The following is an 18,687-nucleotide window of genomic DNA, read 5'->3' on the forward strand; positions in this document are numbered from 1 at the left end:
TGCCACATTTTCTTAATCCAGTCTGTCACAGATGGACATTTGGGTTGATTCCAAGTCTTTGCTATTGTGAATAGTGCCGCAATAAACATACGTGTACATGTGTCTTTGTAGTAGAATAATTTATAATCCTTTGGGTATATACCCAGTAGTGGGATGGCTGGGTCATATGGTACATCTAGTTCTAGATCCTTGAGGAATTGCCATACTGTTTTCCATAATGGTTGAACTAGTTTACAATCCCACCAACAGTGTAAAAGTGTTCCTATTTCTCCACATCCTCTCCAACACCTGTTGTTTCCTGACTTCTTAATGATTGCCATTCTAACTGGTGTGAGATGGTATCTCATTGTGGTTTTGATTTGCATTTCTCTGATGGCGAGTGACGATGAGCATTTTTTCATGTGTCTGTTGGCTGTATGAATATCTTCTTTTGAGAAATGTCTGTTCATATCCTTTCCCCACTTTTTGATGGGGTTGTTTGTTTTTTTCTCGTATATTTGTTTGAGTTCTTTGTAGATTCTGGATATTAGGCCTTTGTCAGATGAGTAGGTTGCAAAAATTTTCTCCCATTCTGTAGGTTGCCTGTTCACTCTGATGGTAGTTTCTTTTGCTGTGCAGAAGCTCTTTAGTTTAATTAGATCCCATTTGTCAATTTTTGCTTTTGCTGCCGTTGCTTTTGGTGTTTTAGACATGAAGTCCTTGCCCATGCCTATGTCCTGAATGGTACTACCTAGATTTTCTTCTAGGGTTTTTATGGTATTAGGTCTAACATTTAAGTCTCTAATCCATCTTGAATTAATCTTCGTATAAGGGGTAAGGAAAGGATCCAGTTTCAGCTTTCTACTTATGGCTAGCCAATTTTCCCAGCACCATTTATTAAATAGGGAATCCTTTCCCCATTTCTTGTTTCTCTCAGGTTTGTCAAAGATCAGATGGCTGTAGATGTGCGGTATTATTTCTGAGGACTCTGTTCTGTTCCATTGGTCTATATCTCTATTTTGGTACCAGTACCATGCTGTTTTGGTTACTGTAGCCTTGTAGTATAGTTTGAAGTCAGGTAGCGTGACGCCTCCAGCTTTGTACTTTTGACTTAGGATTGTCTTGGCAATGCGGGCTCTTTTTTGGTTCCATATGAACTTTAAAGCAGTTTTTTCCAATTCTGTGAAGAAACTCATTGGTAGCTTGATGGGGATGGCATTGAATCTATAAATAACCTTGGGGAGTATGGCCATTTTCACGATATTGATTCTTCCTATCCATGAGCATGGTATGTTCTTCCATTTGTTTGTGTCCTCTTTGATTTCACTGAGCAGTGGTTTGTAGTTCTCCTTGAAGAGGTCCTTTACATCGCTTGTAAGCTGGATTCCTAGGTATTTTATTCTCTTTGAAGCAATTGTGAATGGAAGTTCATTCCTGATTTGGCTCTCTGCTTGTCTGTTACTGGTGTATAAGAATGCTTGTGATTTTTGCACATTAATTTTGTATCCTGAGACTTTGCTGAAGTTGCTTATCAGCTTAAGGAGATTTTGGGCTGAGACGATGGGGTTTTCTAAATATACAATCATGTCATCTGCAAACAGGGACAATTTGACTTCTTCTTTTCCTAACTGGATACCCTTGATTTCTTTCTCTTGCCTGATTGTCCTAGCCAGAACTTCCAACACTATGTTGAATAGGAGTGGTGAGAGAGGGCATCCCTGTCTTGTGCCAGTTTTCAAAGGGAATTTTTCCAGTTTTTGCCCATTCAGTATGATATTAGCTGTGGGTTTGTCATAAATAGCTCTTATTATTTTGAGGTACGTTCCATCAATACCGAATTTATTGAGCGTTTTTAGCATGAAGGGCTGTTGAATTTTGTCAAAAGCCTTTTCTGCATCTATTGAGACAATCATGTGGTTCTTGTCTTTGGTTCTGTTTATATGCTGGATTACGTTTATTGATTTGCGAATGTTGAACCAGCCTTGCATCCCAGGGATGAAGCCCACTTGATCATGGTGGATAAGCTTTTTGATGTGCTGCTGAATCCGGTTTGCCAGTATTTTATTGAGAATTTTTGGATCAATGTTCATCAGGGATATTGGTCTAAAATTCTCTTTTTTTGTTGTGTCTCTGCCAGGCTTTGGTATCAGGATGATGTTGGCCTCCTAAAATGAGTTAGGGAGGATTCCCTCTTTTTCTATTGATTGGAATAGTTTCAGAAGGAATGGTACCAGCTCCTCCTTGTACCTCTGGTAGAATTCAACTGTGAATCCATCTGGTCCTGGACTTTTTTTGGTGGGTAGGCTATTAATTGTTGCCTCAATTTCAGAGCCTGCTATTGGTCTATTCAGGGATTCAACTTCTTCCTGGTTTAGCCTTGGGAGAGTGTAAGTGTCCAGGAAATTATCCATTTCTTCTAGATTTTCTAGTTGATTTGCGTAGAGGTGTTTATAGTATTCTCTGATGGTAGTTTGTATTTCTGTGGGGTCAGTGGTGATATCCCCTTTATCATTTTTTATTGCATCTATTTGATTCCTCTCTCTTTTCTTCTTTATTAGCCTTGCTAGCGGTCTGTCAATTTTGTTGATCTTTTCAAAAAACCAACTCCTGGATTCATTGATTTTTTGGAGGGTTTTTTGTGTCTCTATCTCCTTCAGTTCGGCTCTGATCTTAGTTATTTCTTGCCTTCTGCTAGCTTTTGAATGTGATTGCTCTTGCCTCTCTAGTTCTTTTAATTGTGATGTTAGAGTGTCAATTTTAGATCTTTCCTGCTTTCTCCTGTGGGCATTTAGTGCTATAAATTTCCCTCTACACACTGCTTTAAATGTGTCCCAGAGATTCTGGTATGTTGTATCTTTGTTCTCATTGGTTTCAAAGAACATCTTTATTTCCGTTTTCATTTCGTTATGTACCCAGTAGTCATTCAGGAGCAGGTTGTTCAGTTTCCATGTAGTTGAGCGGTTTTGATTGAGTTTCTTAGTCCTGAGTTCTAGTTTGATTGCACTGTGGTCTGAGAGACAGTTTGTTATAATTTCTGTTCTTTTACATTTGCTGAGGAGTGCTTTACTTCCAATTATGTGGTCAATTTTGGAATAAGTGCGATGTGGTGCTGAGAAGAATGTATATTCTGTTGATTTGGGGTGGAGAGTTCTATAGATGTCTATTAGGTCCGCTTGGTGCAGAGATGAGTTCAATTCCTGGATATCCTTGTTAACTTTCTGTCTCGTTGATCTGTCTAATGTTGACAGCGGAGTGTTGAAGTCTCCCATTATTATTGTATGGGAGTCTAAGTCTCTTTGTAAGTCTCTAAGGACTTGCTTTATGAATCTGGGTGCTCCTGTATTGGGTGCATATATATTTAGGAGAGTTAGCTCTTCCTGTTGAATTGATCCCTTTACCATTATGTAATGGCCTTCTTTGTCTCTTTTGATCTTTGATGGTTTAAAGTCTGTTTTATCAGAGACTAGGATTGCAACCCCTGCTTTTTTTTGTTCTCCATTTGCTTGGTAGATCTTCCTCCATCCCTTTATTTTGAGCCTATGTATGTCTCTGCATGTGAGATGGGTCTCCTGAATACAGCAGACTGATGGGTCTTGACTCTTTATCCAGTTTGCCAGTCTGTGTCTTTTAATTGGAGCATTTAGTCCATTAACATTTAAGGTTAATATTGTTATGTGTGAACTTGATCCTGCCATTATGATATTAACTGGTTATTTTGCTCGTTAGTTGATGCAGTTTCTTCCTAGCCTCGATGGTCTTTACATTTTGGCATGTTTTTGCGATGGCTGGTACCGGTTGTTCCTTTCCATGTTTAGGGCTTCCTTCAGGGTCTCTTGTAAGGCAGGCCTGGTGGTGACAAAATCTCTAAGCATTTGCTTATCTGTAAAGGATTTTATTTCTCCTTCACTTATGAAACTTAGTTTGGCTGGATATGAAATTCTGGGTTGAAAATTCTTTTCTTTAAGAATGTTGAATATTGGCCCCCACTCTCTTCTGGCTTGTAGAGTTTCTGCCGAGAGATCTGCTGTTAGTCTGATGGGCTTCCCTTTGTGGGTAACCCGACCTTTCTCTCTGGCTGCCCTTAAGATTTTTTCCTTCATTTCAACTTTGGTGAATCCGGCAATTATGTGTCTTGGAGTTGCTCTTCTGGAGGAGTATCTTTGTGGCGTTCTCTGTATTTCCTGAATTTGAATGTTGGCCTGCCCTACTAGGTTGGGGAAGTTCTCCTGGATGATATCCTGAAGAGTGTTTTCCAACTTGGTTCCATTTTCCCCCTCACTTTCAGGCACCCCAATCAAACATAGATTTGGTCTTTTTACATAATCCCATACTTCTTGCAGGCTTTGTTCATTTCTTTTTCTTCTTTTTTCTTTTGGTCTCTCTTCTCGCTTCATTTCATTCATTTGATCTTCAATCGCTGATACTCTTTCTTCCAGTTGATCGAGTCGGTTACTGAAGCTTGTGCATTTGTCACGTATTTCTCGTGTCATGGTTTTCATCTCTGTCATTTCATTTATGACCTTCTCTGCATTAATTAGTCCTGCTGTCAATTCTTCCACTCTTTTTTCAAGATTTTTAGTTTCTTTGCGCTGGGTACGTAATTCCTCCTTTAGCTCTGAGAAGTTTGATGGACTGAAGCCTTCTTCTCTCCTCTCGTCCAAGTCATTCTCTGACCAGCTTTGATCCGTTGCTGGCGATGGGCTGCGCTCCTTTGCAGGGGGAGATGCGCTCTTATTTTTTGAATTTCCAGCTTTTCTGCCCTGCTTCTTCCCCATCTTTGTGGTTTTATCTGTCTCTGGTCTTTGATGGTGGTGACGTACTGATGGGGTTTTGGTATAGGTGTCCTTCCTGTTTGATAGTTTTCCTTCTGACAGTCAGAAGGACTGCCTGTTGGTCTGTTGGAGATTGCTTGAGGTCCACTCCAGACCCTGTTTGCCTGGGTATCAGCAGCAGAGCTTGCCGAAGATAGAATATTGCTGAACAGCGAGTGTACCTGTCTGATTCTTCCTTTGGAGGTTTCCTCTCAGGGGTGTACTCCACCCTGTGAGGTGTGGGGTGTCAGACTGCCCCTAGTGGGGGATTTCTCCCAGCTAGGCTACTCAGGGGTCAGGGACACACCTGAGCAGACCGTCTGTCCGTTCTCAGATCTCAACCTCCGCGTTGGGAGATCCACGGCTCTCCCCAAAGCTGTCAGACAGAGTCGTTCGCGTCTGCACCGGCTCCCGCTACTTCCCCTGTTGGTCTTCAGCTGTGCGCTGTCCCCAGAGGTGGAGACTACAGAGACAGGCAGGCTTCCTTGAGCTGCTGTGAGCTCCACACAGTTCGAGCTTCCCAGCGGCTTTGTTTACCTACTTAAGCCTCAGCAATGGCGGGCGCCCCTCCCCCAGCCTCGCTGCTGCATTGCAGATAGATCGCGGCAGACTGCTGTGTTAGCAGTGAGGGAGGCTTCGTGGGCGTGGGACCCTCCCGGCCAGGTGTGGGATATATTCTCCTGGTGTGCCTGTATGCTTACAGCGCAGTATTGGGGTGGGAGTTACCCGATTTTCCAGGTGTTGTGTGTCTCAGTTCCCCTGGCTATGAAAACGGATCCCCTTCCCCCTTGCGCTTCCAGGTGAGGCGATGCCTCGCCCTGCTTCAGCTCTCGCTGGTCAGGCTGCAGCAGCTGACCAGCACCGATTGTCCGGCACTCCCTAGTGAGATGACCCCAGTACCTCAGTTGAAAATGCAGAAATCACCAGTCTTCTGTGTCGCTCGCGTTGGGAGTTGGAGACTGGAGCTGTTCCTATTCGGCCATCTTGCTCCGCCCCAGTCTGTTCCTAGATATTTTCTTAACATTGTATCTGGGTGTTGTTGATCTATCCAGATCAGTAAGCAAAGAGTTTCACCTTTTTTTCCTTTTTAAAGGTCTGACTTGACTTATTATTGTGGGAAGGCAAAGCAGTAGGATATTTGATAGCTATATGGGAAACTGGGTCCATTCCTTACACCATACACCATGATAAACTCTGAATTTATCAGAAATCTTTTCAAATAACTTTTGAATCCTATGACCCAGCATCCCAGTACTGGGTATCTGTCCAAAAGAAAATAAATTGTTCTACCAAAAAGACACATGAACTTGCATGTACATCACAGCACTATTCACAACAGCAAAGACATGGAATAAACCCAGGTACCCAACAACAGTGGACTGGATAAAGAAAATGGGTACCTATATACCTTGGACTACTATGCAGCTATAAAGAGAATGAAATTATGTCCTTTGTTGCAACATGGATGCAGCTGTAGGCCATGATCCTAAGCAAATTAATGCAGGAACAGAAAACTAAATACTGCATGTTCTCACTTACAAGTGATAGCTAAACATTAGGTACTCATGGACAAAAGATGGGAACAACAGGCACTAAGGACTACTAGAGGAGGGAAGGAGGGGAGCAAGGGTTGAAAAACTATTGGGTACTATGCTCACTACACCTGGGTGATAAAAACAATCACACCCCAAACCTCAGCATCTTGCAATATAATCATGTAACAAACCTGCACATGTACCCTCTGAATCTAAAGTAAAAGTTGAAATTATTTTAAAAAATAGAAATCTAAACATAAAAATTAAAACCACTGAAATACTAGAAGAAAACATGGATGAATGCTTTTTACCTAGGGAGTAGAGGAGGCCTGTTTATGACTTAAAATTCAGAATAAATGATTAATAAATATGACTATATTAAAAAAACATTGCTTGACAAAAAAAATCATACATGAAGTAAAAAGACATTTGACAATCTGGTGAAATGTACTTGCAACTTAAAACAAAAAGGGTTAATACCCATAATACATAAACATATCTTAAAAATAAAGAGAAAGCTGGGTGCAGTGGTGCACACCTGTAATCCTAGCAACACGGGAGAGGCTGAGGTGGGAGGATTGCTTGAGCTCAGGAATTTGAGTCCAGCCTGAGCAAAACAGGGAGATCTGGTCTTTAAAACAACAAATAATAATAAAGAGGAAGGCCAGGCACGGTGGCTCACACTTGTAACCTCAGTACTTTGGGAGGCCCAGATGGGAGGATCATTTGAAGCCAGGAGTTTGAGACCAGCCTGGGCAGCAAAGTGAGATCCCATCTCTACAAAAAATAAGAATAATGAGGAAAAGACCAATGATCCGATTTTTTGAAACAAGCAACAGATTAGAGACTTCATAAAAAGAAATGCAAATGGATGGGAATGAAAAATTGATGTCCATGAATTTATTTTGTTATACAGTTTTTACTTTGGAAAAATATAAATTTTATACAATAAAATATAAGTCAAGGGGGAAAAGCAGTCTTTAAATATTGAGGGAAAAAAAGAACTGAAACAAATGGGCTGAACTATAAATCAAGTTGATAGCATAATCACATGGGAAAAGTTACTCTATGTGACTTAAAAACATAGTTTTTGACTGTACATCCCTAGAAGTACATATTCTAATGACAAAGATAATTTATGGTTAGTAGTAATATTGGCATTTTAAAAACATAATTGAGGTTATACTTTATACAAATAATTATGTTAATATTGTTAGGAATCAAGACTTATAGAGTAAGAGAAAAAGATACAAGTAACAAAAAGTTAAGAAATAAAACGAAAACTGTGCCATCTTATGTTGATTAGAAATACCAGTAAGAACTCAGGATCTTTTTTTCCTTTAAAAAAAATTTCCTAACGCTGCCCACTGAAATGGCCTATAAACAATGATAACCTAGCAGCTATTAGCTATGTATACCCTCTAGCACCCAGACTGTGGTCTCTAAATACCATCTGCCATTAAAACAAATTAAATGGAGCAATGGCTGATTCCAAGTATAGAACAGAAAATGTACAAAATGAACCTGAGTCAACTTGTACCAGAATGCAAAGATATGATGAAAGACTACTTGGCTCATGTCAAAAGTACAAAAGTCAGTCTGGAAACATTCTCAAGTAAAAGGGATCAATTTGTATCAAAAAGAAGAAAGACTGAAATGGAGTGAAACACATCAAATATATAAAAATCCACGAGATCATAAAATACACGAAAAACCAAACTTATTGGTCACTATTGGAAGTTGATAGGGCATCCATTCCTTACTTTGAAAATTTATAAATCAGAAAAGAATCAAGTGTTCATCCTGCTAAACTATATTTCAGAGTCAACAAATAGTTGATATGGTAAAGTTCTTTATAAAAACATTCCATCTAATCAGAAGAAAGATTTTTTTTTTTACATCACCGTTTTGCGGCACCTAATGAAATAATGGATTTTAGCAAGATTATCAGGGGTCCTTAAAACCATTAGGTGAGGCAAACAGAGGGGCAGAGCAAGATGGCCAAATAGGAACAGCTCCAGTCTCCAACTCCCAGCGCAAGTGACACAGAAGACCGGTGATTTCTGCATTTTCAACTGAGGTACTGGGGTCATCTCACTAGGGAGTGCCGGACAATCGGTGCTGGTCAGCTGCTGCAGCCCGACCAGCGAGAGCTGAAGCAGGGCGAGGCATCGCCTCACCTGGGAAGCGCAAGGGGGAAGGGAATCCCTTTTCCTAGCCAGGGGAACTGAGACACACAACACCTGGAAAATCGGGTGACTCCCACTCCAATACTGCGCTTTAAGCAAACGGGCACACCAGGAGAATATATCCCACACCTGGCCGGGAGGGTCCCACGCCCACGGAGCCTCCCTCATTGCTAACACAGCAGTCTGCGATCTAACCGCAAGGCAGCAGCGAGGCTGGGGGAGAGGCGGCCACCATTGCTGAGGCTTAAGTAGGTAAACAAAGCCACTGGGAAGCTGAAACTGGGTGGAGCTCACAGCAGCTCAAGGAAACCTGCCTGACTCTGTAGATGCCACCTCTGGGCACAGGGCACAGTTAACAACAACAACAACAAAAGCAGCAGGAACCTCTGCAGACGCAAATGACTCTGTCTGACAGCTTTGAAGAGAGCAGTGGATCTCCCAACACGGAGGTTGAGATCTGAGAAGGGACAGACTGCCTGCTCAAGTGGGTCCCTGACCCCTGAGTACTCTAACTGGGAGACTTCCCCCACTAGGGGCAGTCTGACACCCCACACCTCACAGGGTGGAGTACACCCCTGAGAGGAAGCTTCGAAAGTAAGAATCAGACAGGTACACTCGCTGTTCAGCAATATTCTATCTTCTGCAACCTCTGCTGCTGATACCCAGGCAAACAGGGTCTGGAGTGGACCTCAAGCAATCTCCAACAGACCTACAGCTGAGCCTCCTGACTGTTAGAAGGAAAACTATCAAACAGGAAGGACACCTATACCAAAACCCCATCAGTACGTCACCATCATCAAAAACCAGAGGCAGATAAAACCACAAAGATGGGGAAAAAGCAGGGCAGAAAAGCTGGAAATTCAAAAAATAAGAGCGCATCTCCCCCTGCAAAGGAGCACAGCCCATCGCCAGCAACGGATCGAAGCTGGTCAGAGAATGACTTAGACGAGATGACAGAAGAAGGCTTCAGTCCATCAAACTTCTCAGAGCTAAAGGAGGAATTACGTACCCAGCGCAAAGAAAGTAAAAATCTTGAAAAAAGAGTGGAAGAATTGACAGCTAAACTAATTAATGCAGAGAAGGTCATAAATGAAATGACAGAGATGAAAACCATGACACGAGAAATACATGACAAATGCACAAGCTTCAGTAACCGACTCGATCAACTGGAAGAAAGAGTATCAGCGATTGAGGATCATGAATGAAATGAAGCGAGAAGAGAAACCAAAAGAAAAAAGAAGAAAAAGAAATGAACAAAGCCTGCAAGAAGTATGGGATTATGTGAAAAGACCAAACCTATGTCTGATTGGTGTGCCTGAAAGTGAGGGGGAAAATGGAACCAAGTTGGAAAACACTCTGCAGGATATCATCCAGGAGAACTTCCCCAACCTACTAAGACAGGCCAACATTCAAATTCAGGAAATACAGAGAACACCACAAAGATACTCCTAGAGAAGAGCAACTCCAAGACACATAATTGTCAGAATCACCAAAGTTGAAATGAAGGAAAAAATGTTAAGGGCAGCCAGAGAGAAAGCTTGGATTATACACAAAGGGAAGCCCATCAGACTAACAGCAGATCTCGTGGCAGAAACTCTCCAAGCCAGAAGAGAGTGGGGGCCAATATTCAACATTCTTAAAGAAAAGAATTTTCAACCCAGAATTTCATATCCAGGCAAACTAAGTTTCATAAGTGAAGGAGAAATAAAATCCTTTACAGACAAGCAAATGCTTAGAGATTTTGTCACCACCAGGCCTGCCCTACAAGAGATCCTGAAGGAAGCACTAAACATGGAAAGGAACAACCGGTACCAGTCATTGCAAAAACATGTCAAAATGTAAAGTCCATCGACGCTTGAAGAAACTGCATCAACTAGAGAGCAACATAACCAGCTAATATCATAATGACAGGATCAAGTTCACACATAACAATATTAACCTTAAATGTTAATGGACTAAATGCTCCAATTAAAAGACACAGGCTGGCAAATTGGATAAAGAGTCAAGACCCATCAGTTTGCTATATTCAGGAGACCCATCTCACATGCAGAGACACACATACGCTCAAAATAAAGGGATGGAGGAAGATCTACCAAGCAAATGGAGAACAAAAAAAAGCAGGGGTTGCAATCCTAGTCTCTGATAAAACAGACTTTAAACCATCAAAGATCAAAAGAGACAAGGGCATTACATAATGGTAAAGGGATCAATTCATCAAGAAGAGCTAACTATCCTCAATATATATGCACCCAATACAGGAGCACTCAGATTCATAAAGCAAGTCCTTAGAGACTTACAAAGAGACTTAAACTCCCATACAATAATAATGGGAGACTTTAAGACCCCACTGTCAACATTAGACAGATCAACGAGACAGAAAGTTAACAAGGATATCCAGGAATTGAACTCAACTCTGCACCAAGCGGACCTAATAGACATCTACAGAACTCTGCACCCCAAATCAACAGAATATACATTCTTCTCAGCACCACATCACACTTATTCCAAAATTGACCACATAGTTGGAAGTAAAGCACTCCTCAGCAAATGTAAAAGAACAGAAATTATAACAAACTGTCTCTCAGACCACAGTGCAATCAAACTAGGACTCAGGACTAAGAAATTGAATCAAAACCACTCAACTACATGGAAACTGAACAATGTGCTCCTGAATGACTACTGGGTACACAACGAAATGAAGGCAGCAATAAAGATGTTCTCTGAAACCAATGAGAACAAAGATACATCATACCAGAATCTCTGGGATACATTTAAAGCACTGTGTAGAGGGAAATTTATAGCACTGAATGCCCACAAGAGAAAGCAGGAAAGATCTGAAATTGACACCCTAATATCACAATTAAAAGAACTAGAGAAGCAAGAGCAAACACATTCAAAAGCGAGCAGAAGGCAAGAAATAATTAAGATCAGAGCAGAACTGAAGGAGATAGAGACAGAAAAAACCTTCCAAAAAAATCAATGAATCCAGGAGCTGGTTTTTTGAAAAGTTCAACAAAATTGATAGACCGCCAGCAAGATTAATAAAGTAGAAAAGAGAGAAGAATCAAATAGATGCAATAAAAAATGATATGGGGGATATCACCACCGACCCCACAGAAATACAAACTACCATCAGAGAATACTATAAACACCTCTACGCAAATAAACTAGAAAACCTAGAAGAAATGCATAATTTCCTGGACACTTACACTCTCCCAAGACTAAACCAGGAAGAAGTTGAATCCCTCAATAGACCAATAGCAGGCTCTGAAATTGAAGCAAGAATTAATAGCCTACCAAACAAAAAAAGTCCAGGACCAGACGGATTCACAGCCGAATTCTACCAGAGGTACAAGGAGGAGTTGGTACCATTCCTTCTGAAACTATTCCAATCAATAGAAAAAGAGGGAATCCTCCCTAACTCATTTTATGAGGCCAACATCATCCTGATACCAAAGCCTGACAGAGATACAACAAGAACGAGAATTTTAGACCAATATCCCTGAAGAACATCGATGCAAAAATCCTCAATAAAATACTGGAAAACCGAATCCAGCAGCACATCAAAAAGCTTATCCACCATGATCAAGTGGGCTTCATCTCTGGGGTGCAAGGCTGGTTCAACATTCGCAAATCAATAAACGTAATCCAGCATATAAACAGAACCAAAGACAAAAACCACATGATTATCTCAATAGATGCAGAAAAGGCTTTTGACAAAATTCAACAGCCCTTCATGCTAAAAACGCTCAATAAATTCGGTATTGATGGAACTTATCTCAAAATAGTAAGAGCTATGTATGACAAACCCACAGCCAATATCATACTGAATGGGCAAAAACTGGAAGCATTCCCTTTGAAAACTGGCACAAGACAGGGATGCCCTCTCTCACCACTCCTATTCCACATAGTGTTGGAAGTTCTGGCTAGGACAATCAGGCAAGAGAAAGAAAGAAAGGGTATTCAGTTAGGAAAAGAAGAAGTCAGATTGTCCCTGTTTGCAGATGACATGATTGTATATTTAAGAAAACCCCATCGTCTCAGCCCAAAATCTCCTTAAGCTGATAAGCAACTTCAGCAAAGTCTCAGGATATAAAATCAATGTGCAAAAATCACAAGCATTCTTATACACCAGTAACAGACAGAGAGCCGAATCATGAATGAACTCCCATTCACAATAGCTTCAAAGAGAACAAAATACCTAGGAATCCAACTTACAAGGGATGTAAAGGACCTCTTCAAGGAGAACTACAAACCACTGTTCAGTGAAATCAAAGAGGACACAAACAAATGGAAGAACATACCATGCTCATGGATAGGAAGAATCAATATTGTGAAAATGGCCATACTGCCCAAGGTAATTTATAGATTCAATGCCATCCCCATTAAGCTACCAACGACTTTCTTCACAGAATTGGAAAAAACTGCTTTAAAGTTCATATGGAACCAAAAAAGACCCCACATTGCCAAGACAATCCTAAGCCAAAAGAACAAAGCTGGAGGCATCACGCTACCTGACTTCAAACTATACTACAAGGCTACAGTAACCAAAACAGCATGGTACTGGTACCAAAACAGAGCTATAGACCAATGGAACAGAACAGAGCCCTCAGAAATAATACCACACATCTACAGCCATCTGATCTTTGACAAACCTGAGAGAAACAAGAAATGGGGAAAGGATTCCCTATTTAATAAATGGTGCTGGGAAAAGTGGCTAGCCCTAAGTAGAAAGCTGAAACTGGATCCTTTCCTTACTCCTTATACAAAAATTAATTCAAGATGGATTAGACACTTAAATGTTAGACCTAACACCATGAAAACCCTAGAAGAAAACCTAGGTAATACCATTCAGGACATAGGCATGGGCAAGGACTTCATGTCTAAAACACCAAAAGCAACGGCAACAAAAGCCAAAATTGACAAATGGGATCTCATTAAACTAAAGAGCTTCTGCACAGCAAAAGAAACTACCATCAGAGTGAACAGGCAACCTACAGAATAGGAGAAAACTTTTGCAATCTACTCATCTGACAAAGGGTTAATATCCAGAACCTATAAAGAACTCAATCAAATTTACAAGAAAAAAACAACCCCATCAAAAAGTGGGCAAAGGATATGAACACACTTCTCAAAAGAAGACATTCATACAGCCAACAGACACATGAAAAAATGCTCATCATCACTCGCCATCAGAGAAATGCAAATCAAAACCACAATGAGATACCATCTCACACCAGTTAGAATGGCAATCATTAAAAAATCAGGAAACCACAGGTGCTGGAGAGGATTTGGAGAAACAGGAACACTTTTACACTGTTGGTGGGACTGTATACTAGTTCAACCATTGTGGAAAACAGTGTGGTGATTCCTCAAGGATCTAGAACTAGAAATACCATTTGACCCAGCCATTCCATTACTGGGGATATATCCAAAGGATTATAAGTCATACTGCTATAAAGACACATGCACACGTATGTTTATTGCAGCACTATTCACAATACCAAAGACCTGGAATCAACCCAAATGTCCATCAATAACAGACTGGATTAAGATAATGTAGCACATATACACCATGGAATACCATGCAGCCATAAAAAAGGATGAGTTCGTGTCCTTTGTAGGGACATGGATGCAGCTGGAAACCACCATTCTCAGCAAACTATCGCAAGAACAGAAAACCAAATACCACATGTTCTCACTCATAGGTGGGAACTGAACAATGAGATCACTTGGACACAGGAAGCGGATCATCACACACCGGGTCCTATTGTGCGGAGGGGGAGAAGGGATAGTATTAGGAGATATACCTAATGTAAATGACGAGTTAATGGGTGCAGCACACCAACATAGCACATGTATACATATGTAACAAACCTGCACGTTGTGCACATGTACCCTAGAACTTAAAGTATTAAAAAAAAAAAAAAAAGATTTTTTCACATGGTGAAAATTTATATGCAATTTTTACAGATAGCATAATGGTACACTGTTTTCAATTCTTATGATATATTTCTGTGTTTCATAAAGAAAATGTGAAAAAAATCACACATTGAAATTTCTATTCCATTTTTATATTTAACACCTATTTTTCATAAAGAGTTTTAATTGATTTTAGTCTTTCAATTATACTTACTGCGGATTCATCTCTTCTAACTGGGTGAGCTTTCTCCAGGGATTATACTCAGAGTCAATGCTATAAAGGCGCATGTGCAAGGCTAATACATGAAATAGCTGATCTGAAAAAATTGAAGGAAAGGTAATTAGAAAGTTCACACATTTGTTCCAGAACAAAATTCAGACAAAATTTCTAGTTATTTCATAAGGAAATGTTTCCTATCCTGACAATTAAAATTCACCAAGTTTAAGTCCCAATTACTTCACACTCTTTTTTACAGTAAACTCTGAAATACATATCCAAATAATCTGTGCCAGAATCTGGACTGTCCTTATGCTCAATACAGGAATGGTTTTCTTCATCTCCTATCACAGACATACTTGTCCTTGACTTTATGCTGCAGCATTGCCAATTTGTACTTCTCACCATTGTGGTCTCCTCCTAACCAAACTTTACTATTATCTTCAATCCTCTACCCTGAGTAATATGAACCACAACATCCTAATAGCTCACTGTTAGGTGAAATTCTTTCTTTGCCTAATATGTCCCTCTAAACCTTGTTTAGACTGAAGAGTGAATTCATCATCTTTGGATTCTACATAAAGAAAACTTAACTGAAATAGAGTATTATTTGGTACTATTCCAACTATTTAAATTTCTTCTATCTGAATTATAACAATAATCTACCAATCTTGGCTTTCAACAAAATTCTGCTCAAGACATTTAGAAGAAAATATCATGTTTAAAATTATTCTGGAAAAAAACCCCTAAGTATTGCTTTTGTATCTGATGCATCTCTTCTTTTTTTGTTATAAATGACAAGAATTGTCATTTGGTATAAATTGTCATTTGGTACAAATGACAATAATTATTCTGCCACACATACTCAAAGATATTTGGAAATCAAAATTTTTCCCTTAAAAAAATATTTCCGAACTCTGCCCACTGAATTGGTCTATATAAACAATGATATATTTTAGAAATTCAGATATGATACTTCTTAACATATGATTAAAATTCATTCTTAAATCTAGAAAAAAGCTAACTGAATGACACAAACCTATTATTGTTACTTATTTTCTAATTAAAACTAGACCAGATATTGTTGCTCTGGGTCAGCAGACCTAGTAACTATATTTTATGTTAACTTACACAAGATCCATCAATATAAGTGGTGTAGTATGGGGTGTGCATGTGTGTTTATGCGTGTATGTGTATAGTAGTTTTGGGAAGCTGTTATAAAATATGAGAGCTGTAATTTGAGTAAAATAAATGTTCTATTCTATGGGGCAGGATAAAGGAAACATATTTTTGTAAGTTTCAATCTGATCTCTCTACAACAAACAGAAAAATCTAAATACCCTGTTTCATCTCCTATTTATAAGTCAATGTGTAGCCTAAATCTTCCTTAAATTTCTTCATTCTATTAACGACTTAGTTACTTATTATGTGCCAGGCATTATGTTACATTGATTGATAATCTCAATCAATTTTCACAAAAATTCTAGGTGGGTAATACTATTAACCCCCACTTTTGGGGCAAGTAAGTTCCCCAAATTTCCAGTTTTTATAGTAACCTGGTTTCATAGACGATACTGAGAACAAGGGACGTTTTAGCAGAGGACTAAAGATTGGTAAATTTTATTTCAATTCAATTATACATAAGAGATTACTAAGCATATAATTTATACTTTTAATGAGTGTTTTAATGACTAAAACCTAAAAGTGTTTAAAAAACTAAATTCTTCTCACAGAAAAATATTAAGATTATCTCAAGTTGCATGGTGAGGAGTTCTGCATTCTTTTTATATAGGTATTAACTTGATCAAAGTGCTCATTTTAATAACTCCTATCAAGATGAAGGTGGATCATTTTAGTTTCCCTAATTTAATCCAAAGCATAGAAGCTGCAATTGTAGTGCTCGCTTCGGCAGCACATATACTAGAAGCTGCAATTGTACTAACCTGTTTTGCATTGAAACCACAGCCAGCACAGAAAATAACGTTACATTCACCTATTTTCCTAATCCCTATCCTAATTTAAGAATTTCAGAATGTTAGAAGAAAAGTTTTTCAACATTTCCTCATTCTATAGATGAGAAAATAGGCCCAGAGAAAGGAAGTACCTTGCCAGCTCACTCTTAATAGTTTTTCTAAAAGCTAAGAATAGGATTCAAGATTTGCCACTTCTTAGTTATTTCTACCACTCCACTTCTTGGGGGTTTTATGATTAAAATAAAAGTACAGGATTCTCTCTCTCTCTCTCTCAGAGAACTGACCAAATAACCATTAATAACTTCAATTTGTTAATAAAATTCATTGTTTATTGTTATTTATTCATTATTTTGTTTTCAAAATTTAGTCTTATAAGAAAGAACTCTAATATTCATTTAGCAGCAACAATGCCTCTCATGCCAGACAAATATTAAAGACGCAGGATGAGAAGAATCTATAATCATAATCAAAAAGTTAACAACTTTAAAAAATGTATTACCTACCAACTGCATGCATGACATTTAAAAAGTTGAAAAATAATTACATCAAGAAAGCATATTAAAATTTTGAATAATAGCAAAAAAAAAATTAACTCCTTTCCCAATATAACACATTTTAAAATACTAAAGTTTGATCCACATATAAAAATAGATTTGGAAAAGACAAATACCTTTAAATTCATTTATAAGTGTGCTGTGATTTCAATCTATGTATAGGAAGCACCACTGTCTGGGAGGAGCCAGGAAGTCCTGCACTGAATCCAAGTCTGTACTAGCCATGTATCCTTAAATAAATTACCTAACCTTAGTTTTACGGTCTGTAAAATAAATATAGTATCATCTTTCTAGTATATTATATAGTAATATAATAGTTATAATCATAGCATAAATCTGTAGTATGTTTGTAAGTTGGGCTTACATACAGGTAGATGCATATATGTTTTGTATAAATACAAAATAAATTTAATATTTATAAACTGTACAACTAAAATTACATATTACAACTAAAATTAGAGATTATTATACATTGGAAACATAAGGTCTCCACATAAAACCATCACTCTACAAACATATATTAACATATATTCTTAACTCTCTTCTCTTCTTTCCTTAGTATTTGATACCACTCTCCCCTGGCTTTCCTCCGGTTCCTTCTCAGTTACTTTTATGTGCCCTTCTTCTGCTAATGAACCCTAAAAGGTGACATTTCTCATAAAAAAAAAGGAAAAGGAATCCTTTGTTAGTCCTCTTTCCCTCTCATTCTGCACACACTACCCAAGCCCACTTCTACCTGTTAAGTTCACAATTCACAAGGCTCTGTGGTACTTCAGATGTTCAACAGGCACCTTAAAATCAATACACCCAGACTAACCTGATTTACAGCCCAGCCCAGCTCCAACGTTAATTTCCTTTTATAATTCCTATTTCAGTGAATGACACCACTACCCATGCAAACATCCAAGGAAAAACTTGGGAGTCATCTCCCACAGCCTTGCCCTCCATATCCAATTGATTACCAATCCTATTGGTTCTGCCTCTTGTGATCCATCCTATTCTAGCCCACTCTGCCACTACATTGTTTTCCCCCTAAATTGCTCAACAGAATGCTCACTCAGCTGTATGCCTTTTGGTTCACCCCTTCCAAACCGTCTAATCAATAAATCTGTTCACAATATCTCATAATTGATTGTTGAACCACTGAAGGAACAGGCATAGAAAGCCCTTCATGAGCTAGCTCATTTTCTTTTTCAGGTTTATTTCTTAACCTTCCTTCCTTTCTTTTCAAGTATTCCCCAAAGTGTCATGTCATCTCATGTCTTTGCAAGCTGTTCTCTCAGCCTAGAAAAGTATCATTTTGTCCTTCAGGCCAACTCAATTCATCTTTCAAGAGCCAGTTCATGTGCTGCTCTGTAAGGTTCTGATACCTCAGAAAGATCAGATTATCCCCTTACTTTATGCATTATCCGTACCTTGTGCTATCTATTTCAATTTTAGCATCTCTTACACAGTTTTGTAATTATTTTTCATGTTTTCCTCTCTCATTAGATGGTCAGATCTCCCT

At 39.0% G+C, this 18,687-nt stretch overlaps 1 protein-coding gene across 7 annotated transcripts in view; it reads right to left on the reverse strand.

Moving 5' to 3' along the window:
- The window catches only part of UBR3 (ubiquitin protein ligase E3 component n-recognin 3), a 282,358-nt gene that overhangs the window by 67,591 nt on the left and 196,080 nt on the right, over nt 1-18,687 (reverse strand). For all 7 annotated transcript variants that reach the window (XM_030916531.1, XM_030916525.1, XM_030916526.1 and 4 more), the window contains one exon: nt 14,651-14,753. In XM_030916531.1, the coding sequence (XP_030772391.1) occupies nt 14,651-14,753 (103 nt within the window). The remainder of the gene's footprint in view (nt 1-14,650; nt 14,754-18,687) is intronic.

This window comes from Rhinopithecus roxellana, chromosome 14 (genome assembly GCF_007565055.1).
Source record: "Rhinopithecus roxellana isolate Shanxi Qingling chromosome 14, ASM756505v1, whole genome shotgun sequence".
Classification (NCBI taxonomy): domain Eukaryota; kingdom Metazoa; phylum Chordata; class Mammalia; order Primates; family Cercopithecidae; genus Rhinopithecus; species Rhinopithecus roxellana.